The 16,381-nt window shown below is 38.3% G+C and overlaps 1 protein-coding gene across 9 annotated transcripts in view; it reads left to right on the top strand.

Moving 5' to 3' along the window:
* The window catches only part of CACNB2 (calcium voltage-gated channel auxiliary subunit beta 2), a 250,893-nt gene extending 235,744 nt beyond the window's left edge, over positions 1–15,149 (top strand). For 5 of the 9 annotated variants that reach the window (XM_027720501.2, XM_027720498.2, XM_039388496.1 and 2 more), the window contains 4 exons: positions 5,956–6,107; positions 6,792–6,887; positions 8,118–8,303; positions 12,946–15,149. In XM_027720501.2, the coding sequence (XP_027576302.1) occupies positions 5,956–6,107; positions 6,792–6,887; positions 8,118–8,303; positions 12,946–13,437 (926 nt within the window). In that variant the 3' untranslated portion in view covers positions 13,438–15,149. The other 4 variants (XM_027720503.2, XM_027720499.2, XM_027720505.2 and 1 more) reach the window with 2 other exon arrangements.
* The last annotated feature ends 1,232 nt before the right edge of the window (positions 15,150–16,381 follow it).

Raw genomic sequence — 16,381 nt, 5'->3', positions numbered from 1 at the left:
CCTATGTATGTACCAGAGCTGTAAAAGTCTGTAGCACTGCACTGAGTAATGAGGCGCGGTACAAAAGTACCCAAGTTAGTGCCAACCTGATGTGATGATATCCCTTCTGAACTAGGCAGAGAGACTTGCTTGGTCCCCTGGGCAATATAAATTTTAGACTACTTCTTTGCCCAGTTTTACTATCCCAATTACTCCTTAACAGAGTGTAGGGAAGCCTAATGATGGGAGCCGCGCCATGGTACTGCATGGCACCTTCTGGAGCTGCTCCACTTCTGCCTGGCACAGTCATCTCCATCTCAGTGCAGCTCTCCCCTGTGCAGTGCTCAACCACTTATTTCAGCTGCAATCTGCTGATTTCAATCTTTTCCAGTCATAGGCCATTAAAATTTACTTCCAGTTTAAACTTGGCATAAGAAGCATCATTCCATGAATGCTATTGTTTTGCTAGCCCAGAGAAATAGGGGAGGATGTAGATATTTTTATGTGCTATTTAGCATTTTTAAATGACACTATCTGTTTTATATTTTCACATAATTATAGTATTGCATTTCAGGAGATGTTAGTTCATTATAAATAGATGTTGGTTATGCTGAAGTTCCCAAACATGGCATTGTATCTGTCAATACCACTTGGACATGTGTGTACATTAAAAGCCATCTGAATTCTGCCTAAACTGAGCCTCAGCAGGCAGGAAGAGGAAAACCCTGTTTTCCTGCAGCACCTCACCCCACATCTCCCCTTCAGCAGAGCCCAGACGGGAGTGCCAAGCAGAGCAGCAGACATGCTTCTCTCCTTTCTGCCTTATCCCTTGCAGGAGCCCCATCTGTTAGGCATGAGTAACACATGCAGCCACTTTTCCTGGAAAATATTGTCATCCTCCCACTTCCACCTTCCACTTTTTATGTAGCAAGCTAGTGGCTAAGGTATTTGGTGGAGATCAGGGAAATGAAAGCATATTCACTAAACTACATTTGTGTTAGAAATTTGATTAAAACACCTGTAATCCAGGTATCTTTTGACAAATTACCTTGAGGACTAAGCTGAAGCATTTATTCTCTCTTACTTGCTTATGTTTTCCAAGACTTTTTCCTTCTTAGCTGGGTACACTGCAGCATAGGCTGCAGCTTTCTGCTCCCCAGCACTGGGATGCCCCCACAATGTGGAGTGGGAAACACAGTCCTGCCTGGAGACTGCAGGACTGAACCTCCCTGGCTGGGGAAGGAAAGAAACCCTCTGTACCCTACCCAGTATGACCCCTCTGTTAGCTCCCTGCCTGCCCAGAGCAGCATGGTGCTTGAGGGGAGGAAAGAGGAAGATGAGAAGGAAGAGGCCAAACACTTATGTACGTGTGGGTTTTCTTATTGGCTTGCTCTGGTCTGCTCAAACACTATGTAGTTTACTGGATTACCCTTGGTAGCTTCTTGGCCTCCTCGCTTTGTATACAGTGAGCACAAATATCTAGTGCAGTCCAGGGTAGCCTGCTGTGGCATTCTGGTTTACAGCAATACCTAATGTAGACACTCTTGTGATTTTTCACTCAATATAACCTTGTATACACACACGTTCAAAAAAATTTAAAATTTTAATTCTGTCAGTCAAGCTCATGATTTTCTTCTTAATTGAGACTTGTGTGGGCCCAGCTCAATAGTTATCGCTTCCTTTTTTTTTTCATTTTCATTTTCTTGGATTTCAGATATGACCTTTATTCATTTCTCAGCATTTTTTTTTTTTTTTGGTGCAAGACAATCTACATGCTTTTAAGGCACTGGGAATAAAAACCACATTTCTTTCTTTCGCCTTGATTGTGAATTTGAGAGGTTGCCTTAAACTTCTCATTACTCTAATTATATTAATGGAATTTAGTAATTAGTTATTTTCAAGCAACTGTGTTTGTATAAAAGACTTAGTATAAGAAAAATCATGGCAACTGATGCTGTTCTCCTTAATTTACGAAATTATTTGAAAGCCCTTTGTGCAAGGTGCTGCTAATCATTTTATATGGCATATGTTGACTTAGGTGAGTTCTTTTCATGCCATATGTTTGTAGTATCAGGAGCCCCGTTTAAAAAACTAGAATGCTTTGTCTCTGTAGCTGTTGGAATCCAAGCAATAATTTACATATCTGTTTCTATGAACAAAACAGAACCACTGATACCATAGACAGTAGCCAAGGTCAAATTAAATAGGATATAAAAGTCATACTGTGCACAGTTGACAGTTTGTGAACCTCACTGCTCCTTGTGAAGACCAAAGTCTCTTTGCTGCTTTTAAGCAATATTTTGTGGTTCTAATTTGGCCTTTGCAGGCCAGAAGCATGTCCATTTTGTGTCTCATCCCTGTCATGAAACTTCCATCTCATCAGGGTCTTCCTAAAACAAAGTGCTGACATAGCCACTGCTCTGTCAAGCTGAGTGTCCCAGTGACTCCTGGCTGCTATGGATGCTTTCAGCCCAAGTCTGAAGGAGGGTTATGTTTCTCCAACTGTGGAGCATAGAGAATGTTCTTTTACCATGGCATTATATAAGTGACTCTAAATTCCACCATAGTTCACCATGTTACTAGTGAATTGACATAGATAAAATGCAGTGTTGTTGTGTTTTTGCCTTTACTTCAGGTGAGATTATTGTAATGAACTGTTAAAGACTTTTGCTTGAAATTCACTTGTAAGGTCCACCTGGTGTAAAGAATATTTGTCTGCCCCCATAATGGGATAAGCCCTTTACTAGTGCTCTCACTGCACTGAATTTCATTTCAAGGCGCAGTAAGGATGTTGAGAATTAATATTTGGAAATAAGTTTAAATGTGCTATATGTAAAGATGTCTGGGAGATGTGTACTTACTGTTTCTTAGAGTTGTATGGGATAATTAGTTACATGCTCCTGTCATTTAAAATATGTTTGCTTTCTGGTTACTAAGGAGGCCATATGAAATAGATTGTAAGGGTGACTTTAAAATTTGATAGCTGATTTCTGGGTTTGAGTGTTGTAGCTGGGCTGCCAGCATTTCATGATGGTTGTCATAGTAGATCTAATTATTTTTATGCCTCTCATGATTTGCAAATACAATTTATTGGAGTTTAATGTTATAAGTTCACTCCAGTTATGCCTCTCCAGTACATAAGAAGGGACATTATTCTAAATAGACAGTATTCATGGAGGTGGGAAGATTGCAAAGCTATTGCTGTGCTGCTTTGAAGATACCCCTCTGTCACTGTTCTCAGCTCCCTATTTTAACTATCAGTGACATTTGTGTTACTATCCCCAGATGACATTTCGAGTTCTTTGCTTACTTTGGGCAAACGTCTGAGAGAAGATTTGTGTTGAGTGTCTTGTTGTGAAGGAATCTATGGGTATAGAATTAGGTTTTTGAGAGATGTTACTAAAGAAAGATGAAAACCAAAGCTATAGCAGTAGATAAAGTCTTTGTCATCTAAAAAGAGAAGCTACTATTATGTAAGTAATTGGCACAATCTTATGTGTAAAGCTTGAATTCAAAGAAGATTTCAAGTGAAATGAAAGCTTTTCCAGATGCTGAAGAAGTGCTCTAAGGAACAGGAGATAGGGACCTCTTCATCAGTCTCTGGCATTTTTCCCATCCATTCTTGAGTGGGCACACATGATATATGAGGCACATATATCAGTTCACCAATCACGCAGTGTAGTTCCTTGACCTTCTCTCCTACATTCAAGTTTAGAAAAATAAGTACTGAAATACTTTTTAGTCGATGAAAAAGACATCTCTCCATCTTCAGATTCAAGTGGAAACTATTGGTTCATAGAGCCATAGTTACCTGCAGTTATTGCCCTGGGTATATTTCACAATAGAACATATCCTGAGGCATGCTCTGGCAAAGGGTGATTCAAAAAGTATATCAGGAAATCTAGTCCACAGAGATGTGTTCTATAGTGGCAGAAAAGTGCTTCCAGCAAGAAGAAGCAAGTAGCAAATACTGCTATCCCAGAAAAAATTATGATACAATGGCATAGAGGCGGATTTTGCTGGTTATAAATTGTCTTGAACAAGGGTTTTTTAGCAGTCTGGAATGGTTTTTAAATGATACATTAACTGATATTGTTATACTGACTGAAGTGTTGAGCCTGGTTTGAAATTGCAGGAAAGGAATCCAAACTTGTCATCAGAACAGCATGACAAGTTATCTCTGATATGTTTATTCTAGTTGTCATTTGGACTTAAATTAGGCATAGATTATCGACTATCTTTTACCAAAACTCTGAGACAACAGTGTTCAGTGACTTCAGCAGTGTCTCTACACAGCAGAGTTGCAGAAAATGTAATCATGAATGTGCCAAGAACCATCAGTTCTCCCTTAAAAAATGTGGTCCTAATTTAGACAGCAGCTGGGCCACAGTGTTTTCATTGACCAGCAGAAAAGCATGCACTAATGCTTTCCACAGGCCATGCACACCTCACGATGTTTGCTGTTGTAAATGGCTGATTGGCATGTACTCACCTAAAACTGGAGATAACTACAAACATTTGGAAGTGACCTCTAATAGATCCAAAACAATGTCAACCTCCTCCAATAAAGGATATCATATATAGATTTTTCTGGTGACCATTTAGAGGTTACTTCATTTATAAAATGACCATAGCAATCACCTATTGATCTGGAACCAAAACACTGAGCTAAACTAGCTGGGATGCCTTGCTCTCTCTTGGAAATTTTGCAGCCTTATTATGGTACCTGATTTATTCAGTTGCTATTCTAAGATATCAAAAATCGATCTCTTCACATGTCTTGAAAGAGACCCTCTCTAATCACATAGATTGTGTTTCCAAGCAAAAGTAAAGCTTTTGCCAGTACAATGGATAAAAGGCTGATAGTGTAATTTCAAGAAACTCTCTATTAAGTTTTTGGTATCTCTTACTGACCTTTAAGTTTCTGTTGGTTGTCCTCTAATATTTACCTTGAATGGGCAAGACACCTAATCTGATTTTGGTTCATGGAGCGTGCACGACCTTTAAAGGGAAACCTTTATGAATTACTGCCTTGTCTACCTGATGACTTTCTTTGCAGACTTGCACAAATCACCCAGCTTCTGTAATTTCCCAGCCTATAGCAAAATTTGAGCAGGAAAATGTGATTCCATTTCAAGGATGATTTTGCTATTACAAGATTCAGTTTTGTTTCATTGGGGAATGAAGACAGTTTCTACACCACTTGTGAAAGTGGATGCAGCCCATCTGTCTTGGAGAGGTTTGTCCTGAAAAGTACTGCCAATCAGACAGGGTGCTGAGGAGCTGGGAGCATGACTACCAGAAGAGAAGATTTTTCTCTGGGAAAATCACCTTACCAGATCTTCTGGGGTTGTGAGGAAGACACCATAGCATTATTTGGATTATTGAGTTATTTCTCCTGAAAAAGTGTTTTACACATAATAATCAAAATTTTTACTGAGGCCACTATATGAAGGAAACTGTTTTCCAGAGCTTTGATAAGTTGAAATAAATGGAAAAACATGAGTTTCTGCTAATATAGGCACTTCAGTACTTCCTAATGCCTATCTCAGGCACTCCAGTTTGAGCAAACTCGTTACTGCCTAAGATTAAAGTCTGAACTGAAATTATTTACATGTAGGAAATTTGTGGCATAGTAAGATTACTGTTTGATGCAGCAGGCATTCATACCTCTTTTTTTCTTACATACATGATCCGAGGTTTTGTAAGAAGGCACTAACAGTATCTCTCCAGTCTGGAATGGCAGGAATCGGTGAGGTGAAAGAGGCAGGCTGTGCTGCCTGCCAAGGCAGCAAACCGGGGATGAAATGCTCTCATTAATGTTGCATTCATTACTGTAGTGGGCCAGGGACATGCACAGATAACAACTCCTGCAAGCAGAGGAGGAGCAGCACACCAGTTTACAACATTTTTACATTTCTTCAAACTAATCACCTCTTAGTATTTTTGTAACTCTAATTTTCTATTTCTCTGCAGCTGAAGTTCAAAGTGAAATCGAACGGATTTTTGAATTAGCAAGGACACTGCAGTTAGTAGTGCTTGATGCTGATACCATTAACCACCCAGCTCAACTAAGCAAAACCTCTCTGGCTCCCATTATAGTATATGTGAAGATTTCTTCTCCTAAAGTAAGTATTGTAGTCACTTTCATGCTCTTTCAGTCTTTTTTTAATTTTATTTTTTGGTCTTAAGTTCAGATAATCACATGTCTTCACTCCGGTTCAGAGGCTATATATTGTTATTGCTTCTCTTTGGATGGTGAAGTATTACTAATCAAAAAGGTATCTCAGATCTAGTGTTACCAAGATCCATTTTGGAAAAGATGCTGTAGCTCCAATGGGCTTTTTAGTTGGGATTGCACTTTTAGTATCAATCACGTAAAGTAATGCTAATGGTTTGTTGAATCAAAATAATACAGAAATGAAAGAAACATTTTCACACGATTGCTAAACTGTAACATTCCTTGAAAAAACCATGCACAGACCTTGCGAAGAGGCATTTGAAAGAAAAGGATGAATTTGTGGGAAGAGAACTCAGGAGATCAATTAAAAAAATTCAACTTAGAAAAAAAAATAGAAGCAGCAGAGCAAAGTAGGAGGGGGACCTTTTAGTGACTGTAACAAAAAGATGTCTGGAAGTTAATGAAAATTAGCTCATTCTGGATTAAAGAGCATGGGAAATGTTCCTGAAGCCAGCAAATTAAGATTTTGCTCTGCGCAAGTGAGCAGTTTAAAATGTAAACATTTTAAGTGGTTATAAATGTACATGAAGTCTGAACTTGGTCACTTTCATTAATGTCTTACTTTTCACAGGTTTTACAGAGGTTGATAAAATCTCGAGGGAAATCTCAGGCCAAACACCTTAATGTTCAGATGGTGGCAGCTGATAAACTGGCACAGTGTCCTCCCGTGAGTTACTGTTAATTTATGTCTTGTCTTTGAAAGGTGCCTTTCTTTTCAAGCACAAGGTTTATTACATAATTTTCAGGAATGTTTGCCCTCTTCTGGCCATGCTTCACTATTGCTTTTTTGCAGAATGCCTCCTGAGGACTCCGGGCTCATCACAAGGGTGCAGGGGAGAAAAAAAGTCCTAGTCACAAGCAGTTATTAGGATGTGCGCTGATACATTCAGTGCTTCAATAAACTGAATGTTTGTTTTACTTGACAGTTTTAGGGTGTTTTTGGCCTAAAATTGAACCCTCTCAGTGACTACGCTTTATCTCTGGTAGTTTAGGATAAGGCCAATGGTTTCAGTAGCTCCCCTGGGGCATATATCACCGTGGCCACTACTGTTGATGTTCTTGGTCACAGTTTTGGCAAAGAGCTGAGGGGTACCTGAGAGCTCTGCAGTTCTTCTGGTGATGTGCACTGAAGTAAATTCTCTCAGTTTCAACCATAAAGCAGAGGTGATGAGACCCCAACTGTTTTTTAAACATGACATGCATTGCTACCGGCATACTCAGCTGTCAAGAGTATGGGTAAGAGACCAGAAAATGAAGGTTCAGTTCAGTGACCTTCACAGAGACCTGCACAGGCGCTCAAAGATGCCTTCTGGCTCCCTGAACAGGGAGGAAGTGGAGGAAACTCACCTCCTAACTTCAGAAGCCTAAAATTAGACCATGTGACTAATCTCTTGCCTAGTATTTGTACGACACTTGGAAACTGAAGTATCTGTATTACTTGTGTTTCTTACTGTTGTTAGTTATTGGTCTTAGTTTGTCTTAGTGTTCTCTTAGTTATTCTAGATATAGGGAGTGATCCCTTTTCTTGCAGTTTCATTTTTTTTCCTATAGCTAAATACTTCAATATTTAACACTTCTTTCTGCATATTTGAGTTTTAAGATTTGTTCAAGCTGCTTCTTCATGTCTTCATTGACTGTTTGTGCATTACTAAGTGGAAGTCATGAGGACTTGTTTTAGCAACATTATTGGTAGTTATGATTGCTGTCTTTTGTATCAATTGCATTCAGAAAAACAAAAAACAAACAACAACAACAAAACCAAACAAAAAAGGTAAAATATCTTAATACAGGTACTAGAAATGTGGTTCATTTTTGATGAATGGAAAGTGTGGTCAATGTCTCTAGCTGATGTCCCTTTAGCTGGTGATTATTCTCACTATAACCTCTCCTTTATCAGGAAATGTTCGATGTAATTCTTGATGAGAACCAGCTTGAAGATGCTTGTGAACACCTTGCTGACTATCTGGAAGCCTACTGGAAGGCTACACATCCACCTAGCAGCAATCCTCCTAACCAGCTTCTCACTCGCACACTTGCAACAGCCACTCTTCCTATTAGCCCAGGTCCAAATATTAATTTACAGGTACAGTTTTTATACTATCTCTTCTTTTTTTTCTGTCAACTTCTTCCTCTTCCAAAGCACAGTGGTAGGCTGATACTAGAATATGCTGGATATTTTTCACTGCTGTTGATAGAGTAAGAGCTTTTTCAGTGAACATTCAACCATTTTCAATATAAAAGGCAAACACAAGCATGCTATTGTTATTACTATTGTATTCATAGTAGCATGTGTTTGTGTACTGACCAGGGGGCTGGTTTTGATTTCAAGGACTTAGCCAGCCTGACTGAAAACATATGTTGATGTGAAGTGGAATACTTCAGGTTTTATTGTGCCCAGGACACCACTGTGCCAGTAATATGTGTACCAGCCACAAGCATTTTTGTAGCTGGTCATATGTAATCCAGTGAGAGAAATAAAAATGGGCTAATACTATGCACATTACAGCCTCTGGTAACTCTCTGACTGATGGGCAGACTATTGCTAAAAGGCAAATCCCAGCCCCAGAGACCCTACATGACAAATTGGGTTATGTACAGAGCAGATCCACAAATGTTGGAGGGAAATCTGTTCCAATCTTCCCATAGGCTATAGAGTTGTAGAGGCTGAGAATGACTGACTCTATTGGTAAAGTCTCAAGGTCAAAGTGGCCCTTCTAGTGTTTTCTTTGTTCTTTTATTCACTGGCCACTGCTGTGAAAAGTACATATTTCCTTCAAGCCAAACTCTGACATAAAACTTGAGTCCTGCTGCACATGTTGTGCAGAAAGACATTGAGAGGCAAAATGTTCTGAACAGGGAGGACGCTGTCTAGCGAGCTGGGAAAAATAGGCATTATTCCCACCTCTACACTGATGTGCCCACTGATATGGGCATATTATGTCCCCTCTATTCTCCTTCAACTTTTTGTTTGTATAATTATATTAAGGTGCTCAGCATAAGGAGATGCTTTCATTTGTATTTTTGTTGCATGGCATAAAATGAGGTCTTTAAAGATGATACTTAAATAGTGAGTGTTGCCTTGAGGCTGAGAAGATCACAGTGGGGGTTATAATACATCTGTCCCAGATAAAATAATGGCTAAATACATCTAAATTTCTACCTGAGTTCCATATATGCCCATAAGTTACATACATATGCAAGTTGCAATTCATAACTTTGGCTAAGAAAAAAGGCTCCTTTTAGAAAATCAAAGAAAAAAATGTATCTGCACCCCAATTAAAATACAAAAAAAATGGTGGGGTTTTTGTTATGGTCTTGCAAAATCATTTTTTGTGTCAAAGAATTTCCCATTAGAAAACCACAGACTTTACGGTTTTGTTCTTTAACAAGAAAAATTTAGCCACCTTGAAGGGTATCTCCTCTTGCTTTCAAAAGCAGTTGCAGGAAAAGAGACTGTAAGCTATAGTTCATTTCTGCCTTTTTTTCTGTCCTCAGAGCTGAAACGCCCTGAAAAAATTGTGAGCTGGAAGAATTTCTGAGTATGAAATTCAGTTTTATTGTGTGCAGACTTGCTAGATAAACTTTTTTTTTGCTTTGTAAACTTTTTAATTATTTTGCTTAAGTTTTTTTATGCCTTTTGGATGTGGATTTATAGTTCACTTACTCATTTTATTAACCACGTTCTCTGGAGGAACTATTACAAGAGTTTTAATAACACTTTTCTGAATGTTGTGCTCCTTACAAACTAACATTTTTATTTTAAGGACTAAAAATGAGAGTGTATTTGCAGTGTCACAGTTTGTTTGTAGGTCTGCTAATACAGAAGTGTGAATCAACAGGGGTGCCTTATGGAACACAGAACTTTTACATTGTTTTGGTTTCATTTTCCTATGATACATTTTCAGCTGACATCTAAAACCTGAGCCAGTCACTGTCTTGGCACAGAATGGTTTTATTTCCTTATCATGGTGGCATAACCCATTCTCTCAACAGTGTTAAGATCCTCTATTTAGAGAATTTAAAGTCTCTGCCTGTGCTGTTTTTGTGGACTGCTCTGCTGGGAAAGGCCAAACCACCAGCTGTTTAGCCTGGAGGAGCCACATCTGCACTGCAAAGCATTGGAGTCATCCTCCCCCAAGTCCAATGCAGTGCCCCTTTGCAATGAAACATACTTGTTTTTCATGATTTTTCAGTCCTGGGTGTACGTTGTAAAGAAAGATTTGTGTTGCCAGCTGCCAGAGTCGTGTTTTTATAGAATGATCCTGACTGTGTTGCACGGCACGAGGTGCTTGAAGGTGTGAGGCCTCCTGGGACTGTTTGAAATTAAATCAGCAAAGACCATACACCTCCTGTCCACCTGATGGAGAGCTTTGCAGCAAACTCGTGTGGAAATTGTTGACTAATTCCAAAAAGACTGGAGCAACCTCACACACACACGGTGCAGGCGATCAGGGACCGCTGCACGGAAATAGGGAGCAAGGCAAATTCACTTGGTGGACACAGACTTCTCTCTCCTCTTTCAACACTCCTTAAACTTCTTTCTAAGAACCTCTACTTCTTTGAAATTACAGCCTAAAAAATGAAATAGGCTTATCTCAAACTTTCTCCATTTTAGACAAAAGGCCTTATGAGACTGGGCCATAAAATTCCAGCACAGCAGAATCTAATCCAAATCAGAGCCCTAATGTGGTTATGAACCACAAAGCCAGACTCTAATCCAGATTCAAACATTACCTGTTCAGTGTCCCTGTAACATTTATGGGCAAGTGAATTTGCCCATAAAATCCAACAGCCCTACACTGTTTTGAAATTGCAGGTACTGTCTAAATTCATTCCTTATGTTCCTTCACATGTACTCGTCATAGCAGAAAGGATGCATCTGAGCTTGTAAAAGTAGCACTGTGTTCAAAGCAGGTTCACATTTTGCATTTGCTCTCAAACCACAGCAATGATGGCTTTTAGTAGTCCTGATCATATATAGGTACATACATATGTGTCATTTGACCATATGAGAATGAAAGGGTTTCATATGTATACCAAATTTATGTGCCTTAAAAACAGTCATGGTGATGAACTGATAAAAATTGTGTTTACACATTGAAACAGGCACTGCTTTGGACTCTCACTTTTCACTTGATTTCGTTTACAGTTCACCTCTGTTGAGTCATTTCATTTCACCTTGAACACATCTATTCATGTTTACAATTACTACATTCCTTTCTGGCAAATCAGAATCATCTTGAGAATCATAAGAACAAGAACAAACAAGAAATTTGACTGCTGTTCCTGTTACCTTGCTCTCATCTATACCATTTTTTTCAAATTAGGAACACATGGAATAAGCCATCTAGTTGCTGGAAAGTTTACAGAATAAAATGCTTTCTTAGAAAATTAAAATTGGTCAAATTTATCAAATTGCTGATTTGAAATATGTTGCTTTTTATAAGTTTCTGATGAAATACAGATTTTTTTCCTGTCCAATTTCCTGTCATTTTACTTTTTGGGTTGCTAGAAAACCCACCTTCCAGGATGTGTGGCTGAAGGACAAAATTTTCTAGCTCTTTTCCAGAAGACAGAAGGAAGATATGTTCATGAACTTTTCTGGAGGCAATCCTTATTTTTAGACAACTCTGAACATTGAAGGGCAAACTTAAGCCTAACTTTGGTAAATTCAGAGCAGTCTCACAAACAAATGCCTCTGTTAAAACCTATTTTAATTTTGTGCCAGCAGGGATGATTTTGTCTTGACATTCTTCACCTTTTATGAGAAGGATAATTCAATTTCAACATAAACTATTTCTTAAAATTGTTGCAATTAAGCTTGAAAAGTCTTTGGCTGTGGCTTGGCAACAAAAGCTGGTTAATGTAATGAAACCCCCAGATGAGTTAAATAATGTCACTTGTTCGTTTTGCAGTGATTTCAAAGCATTATGCGGGTGAAGAGTAGGTTTATTACCTGGTAATTTTTATTTAAGTCTTTTAATAGCAGTTGTGTGTTAGGAAATTCTGTATGTGATAATATCACTCTCCTCCTGCTTTTCTTGGCAATGGTCTATATTCTCAAGCTCTAAAAATTATAAGGTCAAAGTTTAATTTTTCATTACCATGAAGAAATGAAATGATTGCTGAGAAAACAAAAGGTCAGTGATACTATTAGTATCATAATACAAACTTTATTCATACCAGATTCAATTGCTTTTTTTTTCCTAAAAAATAAGCTTTTCTAAAAGAGCCAAGGTTTTGTACTTTGGTTCTTCGGTGTAATCAACCTCCTCAGCCCACTAAAATCACTTTCCCATAGTGGCTGTTTCCAAGCTGACGTCTGTAAACTCTCGACTGATACCTGCCCTTTCCTGGCATGATATGTCCTCTCTAATTTTTCTGCAGTTTATCTTGTTTCCATATGCTCTCTTTTTGTTTGGAGGGTGGTGGCACTTACTGCTAACTGGAATAATCAGAAACATCACAAGAGACATGAAAGTGTCATAGAATAACCCAAGTGCCACCCTCCATTCTGATGAGAGTGAAAGGAATTGTTTGTATTATAATACTGAATTTTCAGTAAAAGTTGAATTCTAATGGTTTTTTTTCTAGTTTAGATTCAAAGTGGATTGTTGTGTACTCGAATTTTATTGGTTTCATGGTACTTTCTAGTTGAATTTGATATTGGAGAAAGTTTTTCAGTGTGTACCTCACGTACATGAACTTACTGCTGGTTCTGATAGCAGGGATCTCAAGGAGACCAGAGGAATGACCATTCGGTCCCTGAACGCAGTGGTTCACAAATTGAAGAGGAAGCACGAGTTGAACCCATCAAGAAATCCCAGCACCGCTCTTCCTCAAGCCAACACCACAACCATCGCAGTGGTGGTAGAGGCCTTCACAGGCAAGAAACTTTTGACTCAGAAACACAAGACAGCAGAGATTCAGCTTATGTAGAGCCAAAGGAGGACTACTCACATGACCACGGTGACCACTATGATTCTCACAGGGATCATAATCACAGAGACGAGTCCCATGGGAGCAGTGATCACAGACACAGAGAATCAAGGCATCGCTCAAAGGAGAGGGACCGCGAGCAGGACCACAATGAATGCAACAAACAGCGTAGTCGTCATAAATCAAGGGACCAATATTGTGACAAGGATGGGGAAGTGATATCGAAAAAACGTAACGATGCGGGAGAATGGAACAGGGATGTTTACATCCGTCAGTAACTTTTGCCTCTGGCAGTCTTGTGTTTCTTTGAAGTCTTGTAACAATGGCCCTTGAAAATATCTTTGAGTTCTTCATTGCAGAACACATGGTATCCTTCTGTATGCTGATTTGTATTGCTGTTGCTTGCATAGCAATAGCATGAAATAGAATATTCATATACTTATTTTTTTGGTTAGTGCTATATGAATTAGTGTGGTACAACTGAAGAGTTCCTGATGTTGTACTATGACATTTTTCAAGCTGTTTTTGGTAGCTGCCACTTGAACAATATCTGTTGCCATCAAGGTGTTGTTAGTGTTTTTTAAAAAAAAGGTACATTTGATGTTTAATAACTTCCCGTGTATTCAGCAAGCCAAGATCAGCACATAAAAGAATCTAAAACTTTTTGTCTGCTCTGATTTTTAATTTGTATGCACTTGATTTGCATATTGATTTAAGCACCACTCTGTCGCTTGTACCTCTGGTGGTCTCCATATGAAGACAGAATTGTCTTGCCTTACACACAGGGGATCATGGAGTCAAAATCTATTTTCTATGTACTGGTACTGTGTACTGTATATACAGTTTATAAATGTTATTTCTGCAGACACCTTCTTACTATATAAGTTTGATCACACTGTTTTAGAGTCCTAATGCCAAGTCAACAGATTTGCTTTTGAATTACTGGCAACTGGAACTAGCCTCACTTAGGAAATCTGTAACAGTGTTCAATCTAAATACTTCTTCTTCTGTAGCAGAAAGCTTATACTTATTGTAAATATGGATGAGTGCTTGAGATAAAGGGTGTAACTCTTTTACCTTATGCTGTCCTTGCAAACCCAATTTTGCATTTCAAGGTTATGGTAAAGATAATGACTTACCACTATAAATTATTCTTCTCTGTTCAGGTCACAAGATTGCAATGGGCACAGCTTAATTTTTGTTCTGTTGTCAGTATACTAGAGCACACATGTTGGAGGTGTGTATGTGAGTGGTGGGTGGTGGATGGGCGTACGTGTGCGTGTGCACATTAGGCAGTGAAATGTGAGAATCTACTGAAGAAAACAAAGGTTACTCAAACAGCCCAAAAAGTCTGCTTCTTCATTCTGTCTTTTAATTTAAAAATCCAAATTGCAGTCAGGGAATATGAGGGAGTTTACTGACCCAAGTAACTGGGAAAGTAGAAATCTGCTGGCTCTTTGTTGAGACTTCGGGAGAGCAAAAACAGGCAAATGTTACTGTGAGTTTCACTGGAAATGTAAAATCTTTGTTCTAGAGTTATTTGTTTTAGCAAGAAAAGTTTACACAGCTTGTGGAGAGATATTTTGTCGGAAAATAAATTTTTGTAGCTTCTCCACTTTTTCTACACTTGCCAATTCCTCTGCATTCCCACTCTGCAGCCAGCTCACTGCTTTTCCTTCACCTAAGATGTTGTGCTGCTGGTGAGAGTATAGAAAAATGACTGTGACAAAATGCTTTGTTAGGAGCTTTCTAAAGAAAATGCATTGAAATCAAAGGGAGTGAACAGTTTGTTTTGCATTGAACACCTGTTGCACTGGTAAGTGGGGGCAAATTCACTATTATTTTTGACTCCAGGTTCCATACCCTTGCCTAGTGTAAAAGCTGTTCTGCATCACATATAGTCTTTGTAGTACTTGTATGAATGAAATACTTTTTGTATTTCCCTGTAAATAGCACGTTATATAAAGACTGTAGTGCGATAATAATTAAATTAGCTGGAAGTTCTTTTTATTTATTATTTAAATTCTGGGAATATCAGCATTGCCTGATTTTGAATATCATTTTAGTGAAATGGATAAGATATATGGCAGGTGCATGTTTTCTCCAATCTCCTATCTCAGCATCCAAGTAATTCAGTTTAACTCCTTTAAACATACTCTGTCCTTCCTCTCCCTCTCCCTTCCCTCTCCCTGATGCTTTATAAGCATTTTTTACAACAACCTGAGAGTAAGAAATTCTGCTGTCAGATATCTGGCCATTTCTCCCAGTGCTGCTGACTCTTGTGGTTATTCAGGGGTAGGTTTTGGCTCAAAGCATGAACTATAGGGAACACAAGAAAAAGGGTTATTTTTCTAGAAATAAAATTCTCATCATTTTTCTAAACATCACTATATGACTTTGTAGACAAAGGAAGAATAGGTAAGTAGATCTGTTGTATTAGTAAATGGATATATAAGAGTACATAAACAGTGGCTTTTGATGCAAGAGAATTTTCAGGGTATCTGTGAAAAATAACATTGCAAGACTTTGTTGTTTGAATCATATCAGATCATGTGTAAGTGGGAAGAGAAGTTATATTGTCTTGCTCTATATTGCCTGGCTTTAGCTAATTTGCCAGCTTCAGTAAATGCTGTTGCTCTCTACAACTCATGATGGCTATGTTCTCTAAGAAGTGATTCCACTTCAATACCTTGAATATTTTGTTCTTTTTCTGTTGGGTTTTTGGTTTGGTTTTGGGGGGGTTTTGTGGGGTTTTTTTTGTTTGTTTGTTTGTTTTTACTTTTGCTCCAGAGAGTATTTATTTTTCACCTTTCTTAAAGTATTTTTAAGGAATATTTGGCAGAATTTCACAGCACTGAGTAGTATATGAAAACTATGGAGTAGGTAGCCATGTATAGACATAAGAAAATAAAGAGCATAGTCCAAACACTAGTATTTAAGTATGGCCTATAAATTGATTTATGGAGTATAAACATCTTATCACAAAAAAGGACAAGTCCCAATCCAGCTAGTCATAGAAACATGTTTTGTATAGTGCTGCTGATTATGTACAGTCAATGTACTAACAAAAACGCATATTTCTTAGACAGACTCACTGAATAGGTTTTTATTAGCCTTGCTAAGATACTTTCCTTCAGTTACTGTTTTAAGAGTGGGAAATCATTTGTAATGTGAGCTTGTACTACATATATTGCACAATACCAATTGCCTGCTGAGCACTAC

Source organism: Pipra filicauda, unplaced genomic scaffold, assembly GCF_003945595.2.
Source record: "Pipra filicauda isolate LSUMZ 115617 unplaced genomic scaffold, ASM394559v2 scaffold65_size3143899_pilon, whole genome shotgun sequence".
Lineage (NCBI taxonomy): Eukaryota > Metazoa > Chordata > Aves > Passeriformes > Pipridae > Pipra > Pipra filicauda.
This window is presented reverse-complemented; position numbering and strand designations above follow the sequence as displayed.